At 40.2% G+C, this 14633-nt stretch overlaps 1 protein-coding gene across 1 annotated transcript in view; it reads right to left on the reverse strand.

The window, feature by feature from the left end:
- Positions 1-3384: 3384 nt before the first annotated feature.
- The window catches only part of ngfrb (nerve growth factor receptor b), a 33134-nt gene continuing 21885 nt past the window's right edge, over positions 3385-14633 (reverse strand). The window contains exons 4-6 of the mRNA XM_037755990.1: positions 11687-11918; positions 9136-9299; positions 3385-7851 (exon numbers count right to left, since the gene is read on the reverse strand). Coding sequence (XP_037611918.1) covers positions 7508-7851; positions 9136-9299; positions 11687-11918 — 740 coding nt within the window. The 3' untranslated portion in view covers positions 3385-7507. The remainder of the gene's footprint in view (positions 7852-9135; positions 9300-11686; positions 11919-14633) is intronic.

Consider the following 14633-nt stretch of genomic DNA (forward strand, 5'->3'; position numbering starts at 1 on the left):
GCTTTATTTTTCTCATACCGGCTGTGCTGCAGCACCTCTGTCTGAAACGCTCTGTTTGAGCTCCTGCTCCCCGTCTTGCCCTGCTCTGTTGTGGTTGGTCAACCACCAAACTCTTGGGACTCCGCTCCAGCACCGCTCTAACTAGCTTAGTTTGAGGAAATGTGTTACTTAGTGACATCACTACGTTACGGAAGAAAAGACAGGACTTCAATCAAGGCGTTTCAGGCAGTTCAGGAGCAGTGTTTCTGTAGGGAAGAGTAACTCCATTTGGAGTGGCTTTGGTGCTTTGTAACTTTGCAGACCTTTTACATGCACAAAAAACTACGTATATAACATACTGAAGGAAAGGGAAAAAACACAAAAGCATAATAGGTACCCTTTAAGGCTGGATCAGATTTTTTTATTCTTTGTTTCTATAAGAATAAAGTACAATCTAACTAAGACAGAGCTTTGCATTGAAGGAGTCTTGATTTAAGTTTAATTTTTCTGAGAAGGGAAGGATGAACCTCCAGAGATCATTATGTGTTGTGCTGTCACTTAGAGTGAGACCTGTGGAAAAAGGCTTTACATGGCAAAGGTTTCACAACCTCACATTTCTGGACAGTCCTGAGGGAGTCCTGTCTTCACGTTCTCACTTTATCCCAGAGGTGATTTGTAGAGTAAATAAGCTTAAAGTTATTCTGAGACCACACTGAGACTGAGTCATAAATCTGACCATAACATGTTGTAAATTAGCCATGTTAACTGTGCAACAGCAGGGAGGGATATTACACAAAAATCATCACCTACTTATTTTCCCACTCCTATAATTGAATTAATTGCTATCTTTTTCAGTTCTTTTTGTTCCTTATTAACAGCTTTCTGTAAATTAGCAATAGAAATCATTTGTGATTTTCATCTTTACAGAATGTAAATCAGCATGTCAAAGTGTTTGAGATGATGTAAAAAAAAACAAAAAAAAACACTGATAATAAATGGTGTGGCTCTACAGTCGTTTCCTTGCTCCGTTCAACATGAAGTCAAAACTCAACTCAAACTCAACCTGGCCTATCCTCTTTCACCACCACATGTCACTCCTGCACACATGGTTCCCTCAAACATTCCTCGCTAACGACACACTGGAGGCTAGCAGCAGTTAGCTGGGGAATGTGTTTTCCATTTGAACCACAGTTCACTGAGAAACTGATCCTGGGCACTGGGACTGGGTCAGAACCTGTTGATGCCATTTCTGATCTGAATAAGCAGAAACAGGTCACGGTGGAGTGAGCAAGAACGCAGGGGAAAGATTGTTGCTAACTTACATCAAGTTTAATTGGATTGGGAGCAAAGTGAAGCAGGACGTTTGTCTATCTCATTAAAGTATGTTTGGACAGTTTGGGTGTATTTTTAGTGGCATAAATATAATGTTTTACACTCATGCATTTTTGTGTACATTCATATATATCTGGTGTCTGCATATGTATTACTGCTGTATATTTCATATACCTTGAATTTAATATAATACCTATATAACTACAATCATATATTGTATACTATATACTATAATATTACTATTAAAAAATCTCAGTTCCACCTCAATAAGGCCTTCGGTGCTGCACTATTAGATTATTATAATAATAAATAAATAGTAAATAATATAAACTATTAGCAAATACAGCAAAATGCACAATGCACAAATTAAACACATATATTATAATGCATATAGCTTTTCAATGTCATTTTCTTATTATTCTTATTATTTTGTTAAATAATAAAAATTACATTTTAAACTTTATGTGTTTCCTACCTCTTGAGATGTCTTCTTGTCCTGCAGTAACATGTCAACTACCCCTCTGATGATCAATCAATTCTTAACTTGTCCTATGAATTTCAACAAAAAAAAAAAAAAAAAACTTTCGTCCATAAAATATTCTAACCCGTCACAATATGTTCACACTTGTAACACTATCGTTGACTTAAGCCCACAGTGACATAAAATATGAAACCAGTGGGAACCAGTGTGCCAGCATGTGTCATTTCATGCACCATTACCTTGCCATATCACTCACCAGAGTATGTCTAATTGCCTTGACAGGCTGTTGGTTTCTATTATTATAGTATTGTGTTGCCGTTGCCACATTGACCACACGCAATGCCATAATTCATGCAGTCAGTTTGATGAAGCTAAAAAGGAACCAGTCCATCCTACTTTGCCCCCTTTTGAGCCCCTCCTTCCTCTTCAATCCCTCTTCGGGCTGCAACTGTTGAAGCTTCCAGTAATCAGTCGTTCTCATTTGGCTTGGATTACATGTCAGAGGGACTTTAGTGGCTCTTGAGGAAAATGCACAGACGTCCATCCTGAGGGCAAAATACAAAAGAATCCAGGGCACACTGTATCTGTGGAGCCCCGAAGTGTAGGCCTACAATATTAAATAAATTAATAAGTAATTATTAAATTAATAATCCAATGAGTACCACATTGACCTATATGAACCAGTAAATTCTAAATAATTTAAAGCTGGGGTTGGTAGTTCTTCAAAAACAATTATTGTTACATCCTGACAGAAACTAATAAATCAAATGCTCTGACAAAAAAAAAAAACAGTATCTGTAATAAGCCCATCCAATCATTTAATTTGGGCAGAATGACACGATCGGACGGGCCTACCTGCCTGCGCGCACTCTGCCAGTGCATTTCACCGCGTCACCAGAGTCTTCCACAAGCTGCTAACTTGACAGCAGTGAGCACTAACAATAGCCATGTTCGTTGTTTCAGTTCATTAAGATAATTTTGGGGTAATGGCTTTGAAAGGGGAGGTCTGAAGGAACGGGCTGTCAATGTCGCAGACTTTGGCGACTTTCTCGCTAGATTTAGTGACTTTTAGAGCTAGTGCTGTTAGCTACTTTCATTGGAAAAGAGTTGGCAACACTGGGATAAAAATTTGTCGTGGTCTGTCCATACGTCCGTCCGGTTAATTTTTGTGATGACAATTGGCACAAATGTCCACCTGGACTCAAGGATGAACTGATTAGATTTTTGTGGTCAAAGGTCAAGGTCACTGTGACCTCACGTCTGTTCTCGTGATATCTCAGCTTTAGTGAATTTCTTCAAATTTGTAAAGAGGCATTTGGAAATAAAACAATTCTATGATTAAATAAAAATGATTATGAACAGTTGAGTTTTATTACTTACATATAAAATGTCACAAATTATTGGTTGAGATATATATTTTACTATTATCTAATTTATTTATTTACTATGCTATCCAACACTTTGGGCGTCCATGCTAATATACGTGTGTGTGTGTGTGTGTGCGTGTGTGTGATTGAGTTTATGTTCCTGAAGATGCAAGTGCATGCGCTCTTGTGTTTGTGTGTGCATTGTTTGATCAATACAGCGTAAAAGTGGATTTAAGAGCTTTATTATTGGTTACTGCTTGTCTGATGTAGGAATTTTGCGGAATTCACATTAAGTATAGTACAGTATTAGTATACAAGGAACATTCAGTATTTCTCAGATCTGTACAATTCAGTCCTGGTGCACTGTCGGTCTTGTCACCATGAGTTACCAGGGCTTTTTTAAAAACCTTATCCTCCTAAAACAGTTTTTTAATTCCCCCCGCATCCACCCTTTGTTACTCTCAAGTGCAATATCATGACATGTTCACCTTCAGTTGGGTTTACTGTACACACAAGTCAATGTCTGGTCACTGTTACTCAATTAAATCTCTCATATCTATCAAACTAAACAAATACTGTCCGAGGAAAAAGCCTCCATCTTCAATCACAGTTCACAACTCTGACGATAGTGATGGCTAAGTTATAGTACAATGAACAAAGGGCTTTCAGGGAAGGTCATTCAGTGGTTGGCTAATGGCTAATATTGAACACATCCATCAAGTTTCCTCAATCCTGATAACTGCTAATTTACCAGAGTCAGATTTAATTAAGTGTAACTTTTCAATTAGTCTGTCTGTCTGATAAATATATGTCTACGGCCACCAGCCAAATAGCTTAGCTGACTATAAAGACTGGAAGCAGGGGAATACAGCTAGTCTGGCTCTGTACAAAGGAAACATAATCTACCAGCAATGGACTATTTATGCTATTGGACAGAGCTACTTGTTCTTACACTTACGGATTAAACAAATGAGACATAACATGCTAACTAGCTAGCTTTAGAGGTGCTGGTATGCAGATTTTGTAACCCAATATCAAGGCAAAGCGTGTAAAAGACCCATCTGTCCACCAGAGGGTAGCATGTGGACCCGCGGAGTCCAATGTATGGCTCTTGTAAGTGTCACATTTTGCCTCGCCAAGGCGTGAATATTACACGTGTTTATGAAGGTGCAGTACCAACAGGGGGGCACCAAAACCATTCAATTAGGTTTAGGAAAACCGTCATGGTTGGGCTCAAAATACATACGGAAACAACATAACATTACATTAGTATGCAAAATCACATCACAAACGTCACTACAAAACACGTGACGTGAGTCCTGTGTTTGTTGAACCCATCCACCTTCCCTCCTGCCCGCCACAAGCAGTCGTTCTCCCCTTTTATTCCACATGCAGACTACATGGCGTGAAAATGACACGCCTATAGTAACAATGGTGTTCTTACTACATGCTTTTGCCTTGCGCATTATTGTGTCATTCACACGCCTTTCCGTGCGACCGGGCTGGATTTTGTTACCTTTGTACAGAGCTAGATGTTTCCCCCCGTTTCCAGGCTTTATGCTAAGCTAAGCTAACTGGCTGTAACTTTGTACTGAACGTATACATAAGAGAATGGTATTACTCTTGTCATTTAACTCTTGGCAAGAAAGCTAGTAAGCGTTTTTCCCAAAATGTCATACTGCAAAATTATGTTTAGTATTATAATACACTGTGATTGTATAGTTGAGTATAGTATGGTTGTTCTAAAGTTGAGTTTGGTGGCAGGTGGATAATTAAAGCCTTTCTGGTTCTGATTAGCCTGAAAGACATTTTAAATTTGTGTCCCCTCATCATGTCCAGTCTTAATGACACTCTGCATTAATACAGCTGATGGTGAATAATTTGTTAAAAGTACCTCACAAAGGCAGCTACCTTCCTTTTGCCCTTCTTACCCTTTTAAACTGGGACAGCATTGATATCATAACAACGTCCCATTCACATAGATATTGTACAGTAGAGCCTTCTTGGCTTTAACTAAAATAAAAAAAACTAGAAAAAGACAACTTATTTACAAGTTAAAAAACGACAACTAAAGAAAATATACTTACAAAAACAGCTAAAAACAACAAATTTACAACATCAGCGGACACCTGAAATAGTTCCCAGGCACTTGTGATGCAAAAACAGACAATTCACATTGAAGTACTAGAATCTAGGACAATAAGAGAAACATAATACCATTTACAGTTGTTATTTGGGAATTAAAATACAACAACCCTTAGAGAGTAGAGGGAGAATACCTTCATTTAAAGTAACACTACAGCATGAAGCTCAGTATGCTAGTGGTTAGTAACAATGTACAATCTGTCCCTGAAAGTAACAGATGAAGTTGATGGTATAGGTAAGTTTAGCACATTAAACTATTTGCTCCTTCAAATATTTCCTCCCAAAATAAAGAGAACAAATAGACGCTAGTGGTCCTCAGTTGGCAGCATAATAATATCAACATTTTTGAAGTATGCTTTCACAAATTCAAAGCAAATAGGTGCAACACAACACAACGTAAAAAGCACATACTGCCATGAGGAGAGGAATGCATGCTTATACAAGCTGATTAATGCTGAATCCTGGGTTTCACCTTTACATTTAAGTAATCCAAAACTTTTCCGCTTTCCCTCGGTCTGATCATCCCACATCCTTTGACTTATGTCTCCACTGAGTTGCCTTTTATACAGAGGTCATTGTTGCAAACAATGAGGAAACAAGACACCCTTTTTTCTCTGGCCCGTTTCCCTCACTTATTCACCTGTTTGAAGGATTGTCAGTCGCTATAGAGGGTGCAATAATAAGTGTAATATTGATGCAGTAACACAATCATTCTAGATACCCTGAGAAATTAAGCGAAAAAGATAGAAAACCCTGGATTTTTGTTTTGCATCCTGATTATTTTGTGTTTTTCTTGGAATTTGTGCACTGGCTGACAATGAGTTGCTAGTTTCTGCATGCTGTTTACTGTTAAGGTAGCATTTCACCATCTATAGCACACATTGCAAATTATGTAGACATACTTTTTTTAAAGACACACCTTATATTGGCTACTAATAATGAGATTAAACAATATATGGTCCCCTCATGAGAGTGTTCCATACAGTATATGGCAGGATCTGAAGTTTTCTGTGTCTACAATGAATAACAATGTAAATGTATACATGATGTGTGTGTTTGTTTGTGTAGTACATGCATGGTTACGTCTGTGTGTGTATGTATGTATGTATGTACAGTATGTGTATGGTGTGTTCACTTGTCTACCTATGCACATACAGTATACATAGTTTTGCATTCCACGTCGGTCCCTTTTCTGGGTCAGTATGAAGGAGTCTGTGTGGGAGCTCCTGTGTTATGCAGATAGGCCTGAGCACATAGAATAGTGTCTCATGTTGCCTCGGTCAACAACCCGCCCCACAGACCACCGAGTTGGCAAAGTCCAGCCAGCAGTCCTTATAGCACTTGTCGGAAAAAGTAAGAGTCTGCAGTAGTTGAGATTAATTCCATGTGTGCTGCAGCTCAATGTCGTAAATACACACATTTAAAATAAGAGTAAATAGCTGGACTTTTGTTTTTTGCTGAAGGAGAACAGGTTCATTTGAAAAGCGTCCAAGCATCCTTCCTCGGGTTGTCACATTTGCTAAGATCCAGATACTCTGTGGTATGCAGGCCATGTTGCGCAGTAGCAACAGACACCAGCCATTTGACAACTTAAATTAAAAAATATGGCATGTAAATAATGACGCTTGTCAGGTATGGTCTCAAGACGTTTCCTCCTCTTTGGTAGCATAGATTTGTAACATTTAAAGATACAACACTGGCTTATGGACGCTATAAGTAAGGGACGAACTGACTGTAAATGTTTAAGAATAAAGATGCAGAGGATCAAGTTGTAGGAATGAAATGGATTCAGTTCATTGCTGCTCTATGGTTAATAAAGTCAGAGCTGGATGTCAAGTAGTGTAGAAAGACGGGTAGATATCCAGGCTCAACAATGGAATGATTATAGACAATTTCCTTCCACATAGGCTTTACATTGTGTGGATTTTAACATGTGAGAATGAATGATTATAAGCACATCCTGATGGTTAGGTGAAAGGTTTTGGCTTGATTAGGTGCATTGATATTCATTCAGTTTTCTAATTTCTGGCATCTCCCCATCTCATCCCTTGGTTAAACATGAAATGATTCTTCAGGACTCGTAGTGACTGCTGGCTTCAAGAGGGAATAGCTTAAAGCGGTTCTAGCATGAATGTATGTGGCGTGAGGGAGGCCATGGAAGAATATTAAGTTTAAGGCGGTTTGCTCGCTGTTAAGCTTAAAATCACACTACAGAAGTGGCGGTGGGCTTCGTAGCAGTCGGGCTCAGCACCAGACTCTGGGCGATGTCGTCGCGGTTGATCTTGCGCAGCGCCGTGCACAGCGTGTCGAGGCTGGCGCAGTCCTTGCTCGCCCAGTCGGACAGGAGCGCACGGACGGGGTGTTCTTCCTGCTGGAAGGTGGCGATTCGCTCCTCCTCGTATCCCAGCAGGCCCGCCAGGTTGTACCAGTCGCTGTCCTCCATGTGGTTGCAGTCGTCTCCTTCGTTGCCCCTGAACAGCAGCTTCTCCACTTTCTCTCTGGTGTGGAGAGGAAGGAGCAAACACGGCTCTTCATCCATGGTGACAACTGTGGAGAGAAAATTTCATGTCATTTCATGATTTTACTTTTAATATTTAAGTAAGTTTAGTAGGGGTGGGGGAAAAAGTGATACTATGCGATATTTTGCGTGGCAATATTGTGACGATAAACAGACATGTATCGATTTTTTACTATAAATTTATAAACTATTAACCTCTTAACAATCCGACGGCCCAGCGGCTTGTGTTTTTCAAGGGTTATAGCGAGCTCAGTCTTAAAGCTAGAGTGAAGATAAGTATCATTTGAAACTAGAAAACATACAGAATCCATTAGTACCAATCATGTCATGTTAGCTTGTCGGGAAGTTTTGGTGAGGAAAAACTAGCCTGGCCATTTATCGAGGGGTTCCTTGACCTCTGACCTCAAGATATGTGAATGAAAACTCTGAGATGAACAGAGTGAAAACTGTATCTTATTAGATAAAACAAATGTTGACAAACTGCATAATTTACAGTTGAAAAAAGGTAATAAATTGCAATATATCAAATCGCAAAATGTTTAAATTGCAATAAGATCGTATTAAGTATTGTGATAATATTGTATCGTTGGGCCTCTGGTGATTCCCCCCCTAACATTTAGCTTGATGCATGAGCAGCGATAGCGTTTCTGGCTGACGAATTCCATTAAAACATCATTACAGAAAGGAAGAGATGCTTCTTTGTCCACACTCAGCAATGATAATTTAGAACCAAAAATACCAGCACACATCCCACCTGTTACCACTTTAAGATACTGTGCAAAGCCAGAGAAAACACTGCTGAATGCTATTTTCTCCTGCTTGCACCACTTGTTTTCCATAATCTGAACGAGCATGTGGTTTCAAAAGTCGTCAATTCTCTCAAACTGGTTTGTCAAGGCAGGACTGGAAACTGCCAAGAGCACATGCTGCCAAAACAACAAACACTGTTGCTCTGTCAGTGTTGTAATCCGTGTTTGCTGATTTTCAACAGTAAGTTTGAAAAGTCATAGTCAAGGTGAAACAACCAGACGCTTCATTCCTGAGGGGAAATTCTTTACTTTTGAGTGGCGCGGTGGGACAGTTCAGGGTGCCGTCTCTGTGTACATTCACAGGAACCCGTCACACATATTTGTGGATTAGAAGAAACTCATTACCGGAGGAATTCTGCGCTAGACAAACACTGACGTTTGTGCTGAAACGTGCTTACGCCCAATTTAAGTGCGCTAGTTTGATTAATGAGGGCTTTTGTATTTTGTAAATAGTACTTTATTAAGGGAGTGGCCTCTGTTTAGGTACAGGTATTAGTGTGTTACCTGTCTGTGCCTGAGTCTGGCCCTGCTGTTGCTCCTGCAGACTTTGGGTGTCAACAGAAATGCCACTGTCGCTGTGCAGCTTTTCTCCCTCAGGGGACGGTGTCTGGTTCTGATTGGCTGTGCAGTTGTTGGCTCCTTGCTTGTTCTGCTTACAGCTGTTCCACCTGAGTGAAAATGAGGCAGAATAGAAGAAAAACTCAACTCAGCAAAAAAGGAGAATTATCAATAGACCTTTTTACACAGCTGTAAATGTAAACATTCCAGATGTGCCCCAGTTTATTTCCTGTTGCAGTGTATGTGAATGACATAAACTGACAGGAAGTAAACATGGACCCAAGGTGTTGCCTAGCAAAGTAATTCAGTTGAAACCATCTGAAGAAACAAGCTGTGAAAACATTGACATATCGTCATCTGTTAAGTTGATATAGCGAACTTGTTGGCAAATGCCTATGTATTTACACATTCATCAGATACGGAGCAACATTAGCATTTATTTTGAGTCATGTTTCTGGCCCCTTAATGAATGTAATTCCAATGTTCACTCTTTTTTTTGCTCTGTTTTTGGTCTCCACCAACTCCTGAGGGAAATATCTGTCTCTTTAGCTGCTGAATGCTCCATGATGTTCACCAGCTAGTCGCTAACTTTGTCTGTTTCACGTTTGATGTTGGGTACGTAGTGTACCATGTTTTTTTCTTAGCTTTTTTGCTGAAAACAGCTGCCTGCTGCGGCCAAAAACAACACTAATGAGAGCTTTGAGAGTAGGGCTGTCACAATATCAGATTTTCACTACACAATTATCGAGGCCAAAATAAGTCACAATAACGATAATATTGCAATAACTATAGAAAAATTGGGGGGAAAAAATACTCACTCAAAAAAAATACATGTGTATGGAGGTGGAGAGAGAGTATGTAACCATGACTGTACAAAAGCGTGATTTAAGAGGCGTTGGATTGTTTACACAATATTATCATATGTGTATTATTAACATGATATCAGTATTTCATTTTTAAATATCACATATCGTCAATACGGGTGTATCGCGACACCCCTAGTTGAGAGTGAATCAAAACCATAAAGTTTCCCTCGTAAAACCCAAAAAAATGAGCTGAAAGATGCTAAAACGCTCTGTAGAGCTGAGGGGAGGGTGATGATGCTCTGTGGGCTCATCACTTCCCCTTTAACAAGTAGTCATGTGATCCTTTGTTAACAAAAAAAAACATTGATTATAGCCGTTTAAGCTAAAGGGTAATCTATTACCTGTAAAAAAAACTTCACAAATTTCACAACTGGATAAACTCAGTTTCAGTGTTCACTTCTGTTCTGATCTGTCTTGAAGCCCATGTACTTGAGTGTATAGACTTGTAACACTTGTTTAGCCGTACAACATATTGGATAAACATATTGTACATTCATAATTTAACAGTTAATGTAGGGCTATCTGTGTAGGCATTAAGAGAGGAGCATGGGGTTCAAATGTATGAGAAGAGAGTAAACAGACCACATTGTAACCCACAGGACAACAGTACAGTAAGAGGCTCTCATCCAGAAAAGCAGCAGATGATTTCATTAAATATGAAACTGCGGAAATTCAAAATCCGATTGGATTTTGTTGTTCATATGCATTTGTAATGAGTATCAGATCTCTTTCCTCTTCCCTTCAGCTGTTGACTTTCACTGTAAATTTCTTTTTTATTAATATGGCTGTTATTTTTTACTTTGATCTGCAGACACAGAATGTTTGCCGTGTCCTCAAATGACTGTCCAGAGGACACGTCTGCAGCTCTCGTGGCCTAATGTCAGGGCATACCGACGGTAAATCTGTATTTACGGTATAAAGGTAAATCTGAGGGGTCACAAGATGATTAAAGGAACAGTGTGTAACATTTTGGGGGATCTATCAGCAGAAATGGAATATAGTATTCTTAACTATGCTTTCATTAGTGTATAATCACCTGAATTTAAGAATCATGTTTTCGTTAGCTTAGAATGAGCGGTTTATATCTACATATCAAACACTGCCTCTAGAGAGAGCCTTTCACGTATTTACGTTACCTGAAAGCCGTAGTTCTCCAACACGCTTGTAAAACTGCGGTAACGTGAGCAGCAGAGCGCAAAACCGTGGTACAGCCAGCCGCCCCCTGACATCCGTTGCTCCTAAAGTAGTGTTATTATGGTAAGGATGGCCTCTGAGCGAAGCAAACAGCGTTACCACGGTTTTGCACTTGCCAGCTCACGTTACCGAAGTCTTTGAAAGGGAGGAGTGAGCGGAGGGATGTTCAGTTGGTTGCAACCACACCACCAGATGCCGCAAAATCCTACACACTGTACCTCTAAGAATATTATATATATCTCAATTTCAATATCATCTTTAAAAATCCATCAAATGAAACAATCTGAGATCTGTCATGCTTGTTTTTTCTGAAAAAAGGGCAAGTCAGAACAACAATATTATAATCCAGCTTTGGCTCGTGAGGTACCATGATGCATTATATTTTTTACTGTGTGCTTTAAATTTTGTTTTGTACTTCATCTCTTCTCTGTCCTCACTTCTTGAAGATGATGAAGGCCACCAGGCCGACTACAACAGCTGCCAGGATGGAGCAGTAGATGGGGATGAGTTTGTCGTTCAGATGGTAGATCAGCTCCTTGGAATCACCATTAGTGGTGGTGGTGGTGGTGGTGGTGTCAGTAGGGTCTGGTGGGATGCTCTGTAGATAGATGTCATCGGTGGGCGTGGAGTTACTCGTAAAGGGCGTGGGAGGTGGTGAATCTGTGGGAGCTGTGAGAATAAACCAAACAGTTAAGTTGAGGGATGTAAAATCAAAACAATAAGCCGAAAGAGACTTCATTCTAATAAATTCAAAGGACATTTATTTTTCAAAGACTTTAAAATGGCAGCTCAGAGATAAACGTTTCCCACCATCAGTAGCAGCAGATGGAGAAACTTGTTGTAGACTCTTTGATACCCTGCAGATCAGTATAATTTCAGCTTGAATTGAAAAATTGCATCGAAGATTTAAATATGGCTACAGTACAAATATGATAGATCATCTATCTTCAAGCCCCTATCACTCTTTTGCCTCTATCCACCATAACTAGTGTAACCATAAAGGTCTCTCATGCTGCACACCCACACACACACACATTACATCCCACATCACTTGGTCATTTCCCCTCCTCCCTGGGGAGCCATTAACGTGGGTAAGAGCAAGTATGTCCATCCAGTCCGGCCCACTTTCCTCCGACCATTAACGCTAAGCAGACATGTTCGCTCCTCACCGCGGATGTGGAATCCTATCCTATCCATGCCTGTCACTTACTCACAGTTACTCACATCATCAACAGGAAATCATCCCGTTGGCTTCCAAGGGGCTCTAAATACCTCAGGAGAGCCCGCTGAAGGTGCGGCGGCCATTTTTCACTAATGAGGTGAAGACATTTTTAATGAGAGCTTATTTAGATGGATGCATGGAGCAGCTGTGGGGCTTTTGAGGATGTGATAAGTACTTTATGGCGACACCAATATACTGAACATCCTACTAACTTATGCTGGATCATTCTTAATCCTTAACCTGTTAAGCCATCGATTTTCTTTTCACTAAAAATAAGTGTAATGATGATGTTGCTGTCATATTAATCTGAAGCCTAATAGGACAAATGTTTGCCCTGCAGGGTTATCCACCGCACTGTGCCAGTTTTATTTGACATGTGACACTTGGCAAGTAAATTTCTTGGCTGTATTTTTAAGTGTTAAGTATTCAAAAAATTCATAACTGCCTGTTTGTCTTTTTTCTTAGCATCAGTGCTTTGCCAGATTTATACTTTAATTGCCGGGTCAGTGGAGCCTCCTCCTGCTGGGCTCAATGAGCCGTGACCTCCAGGTGCTTTCAGCTCACTCAGCACAGCACGTCTTACTTACAAGTGGCTAGCTAAAGCTAGTGATGTCGCTTACTGTAAGTCAGCATCAGTTGGGGTTGAACCAGTGGGCAACTCCGGGGTCTGAAAAGTGAAGCCAATGCAGAAGTGCCTTAAACTTGCATTCTTTCTAATAGCCAGCAGGGGGCGACTCCTCTGGTTGCAAAAAGACCTCTGATTGAATAGAAGTCTATGAGAAAATGACCCTTATTCTCACTTGATTTATTACCTCAGTAAACATTGTTAACATGAGTTTATGGTCTCAATCGCTAGTTTTCTTCTACAATACAGCATGATGTTTATTTAGCAAATTATGGTCCCATTTAGAGTCAAATAGACCATGTCTTATTCAGCGTTTGGTTGTACTGAGCTCCACCATCTCGTGTCATTTCTGGTTGCAAAAAACCAAGAGGGTGATGGCCAAAATGCCGATCTCGAGGCTTCACAAACGGCAGTCCACAAACCAATGGGTGACGTCACGGTGACTACGTCAGCTTCTTATACAGTCTATGGTTTGAAGGCTACAAGTTTGAAGAGAAGAAATCTAGGGGTGTGAAGTTGGAAAGAAGTGAACACAGCAGACTTCTATAACTCGCTCCTCATCGCTGCTTGGGGCTAGCGACTCAAGGCTACATTAGCCGCTTCTAGCATCGCACACCACAGTTTCCAACTGGCCTATCAGAGATTGAATTGCATTGTGGGTAATGTAGGCGCCAGGTTTTGACAAGGAAGAAGAGTGTGGAATAAAAAAAGACGATAACTCTGGATCTGCCGCATCAATTTTGATCATTTTTTCTTAAACTGTCCGTCATGAGTCCGACAGTAGGAGTGCAATATTAAATAAGTGGAGTACTCTTAATTAAAACACCAATATATTGAGCTAATATCTGTGAATAAAGTGCCCTAAGGAACACAGACAGGTTTGTGATTATGCACTGCAGCATATCAAATTCCCTACCGTCCTTTTTGAATATTCCCCAACAGACACAAACATACACACCATCACCGCCATGGCTTGTCTTTCTCTATCTGACTGTTTTTGCCCCCCATCAACACACACACACACACACACACACACACTCGAAACCAGACACCATTCATTGACAGAAATCTTCTTTGTCCAGCACAAATGCTCCCTCCCCATCTCTTCATCTTTCAATCCTCTCTCTATCCATTTTACCGCGGGCTACACTTTTGCTTGCTCCTATCAGGCATTTCCTTTTCTGTCAGTCAGTGTTATGGTCATTTGGACGCCACTTTTTTCTTTCATTGCGTCTTTTCCTCTCCTCTTGAGCCCCTCCGTTGATGGTAAACACAACATCATTGTTGTCTAACCTTCCTGGTTATATCTTTTATTCCTTTGGCTCATTAACCATTTATCTCATCCATCCATCCATCCTATACTTTACTCTATACATTACTGTGCTCTCCCTCCCTCTATGTTTAACAGTTAAAACAGGGCCCTAAGTGCCTTTACTGAACCACTCGCTCAACCTTTCACATTGAATGGTCTGGCCTCAGAGGGGAGTGACCTTCTCCTGCTGAGCTCAGCTTGTTTCCACTATGCAGAGAGCTCAGT

The sequence above is a fragment of the Sebastes umbrosus genome, chromosome 20 (assembly GCF_015220745.1).
Source record: "Sebastes umbrosus isolate fSebUmb1 chromosome 20, fSebUmb1.pri, whole genome shotgun sequence".
NCBI lineage: Eukaryota > Metazoa > Chordata > Actinopteri > Perciformes > Sebastidae > Sebastes > Sebastes umbrosus.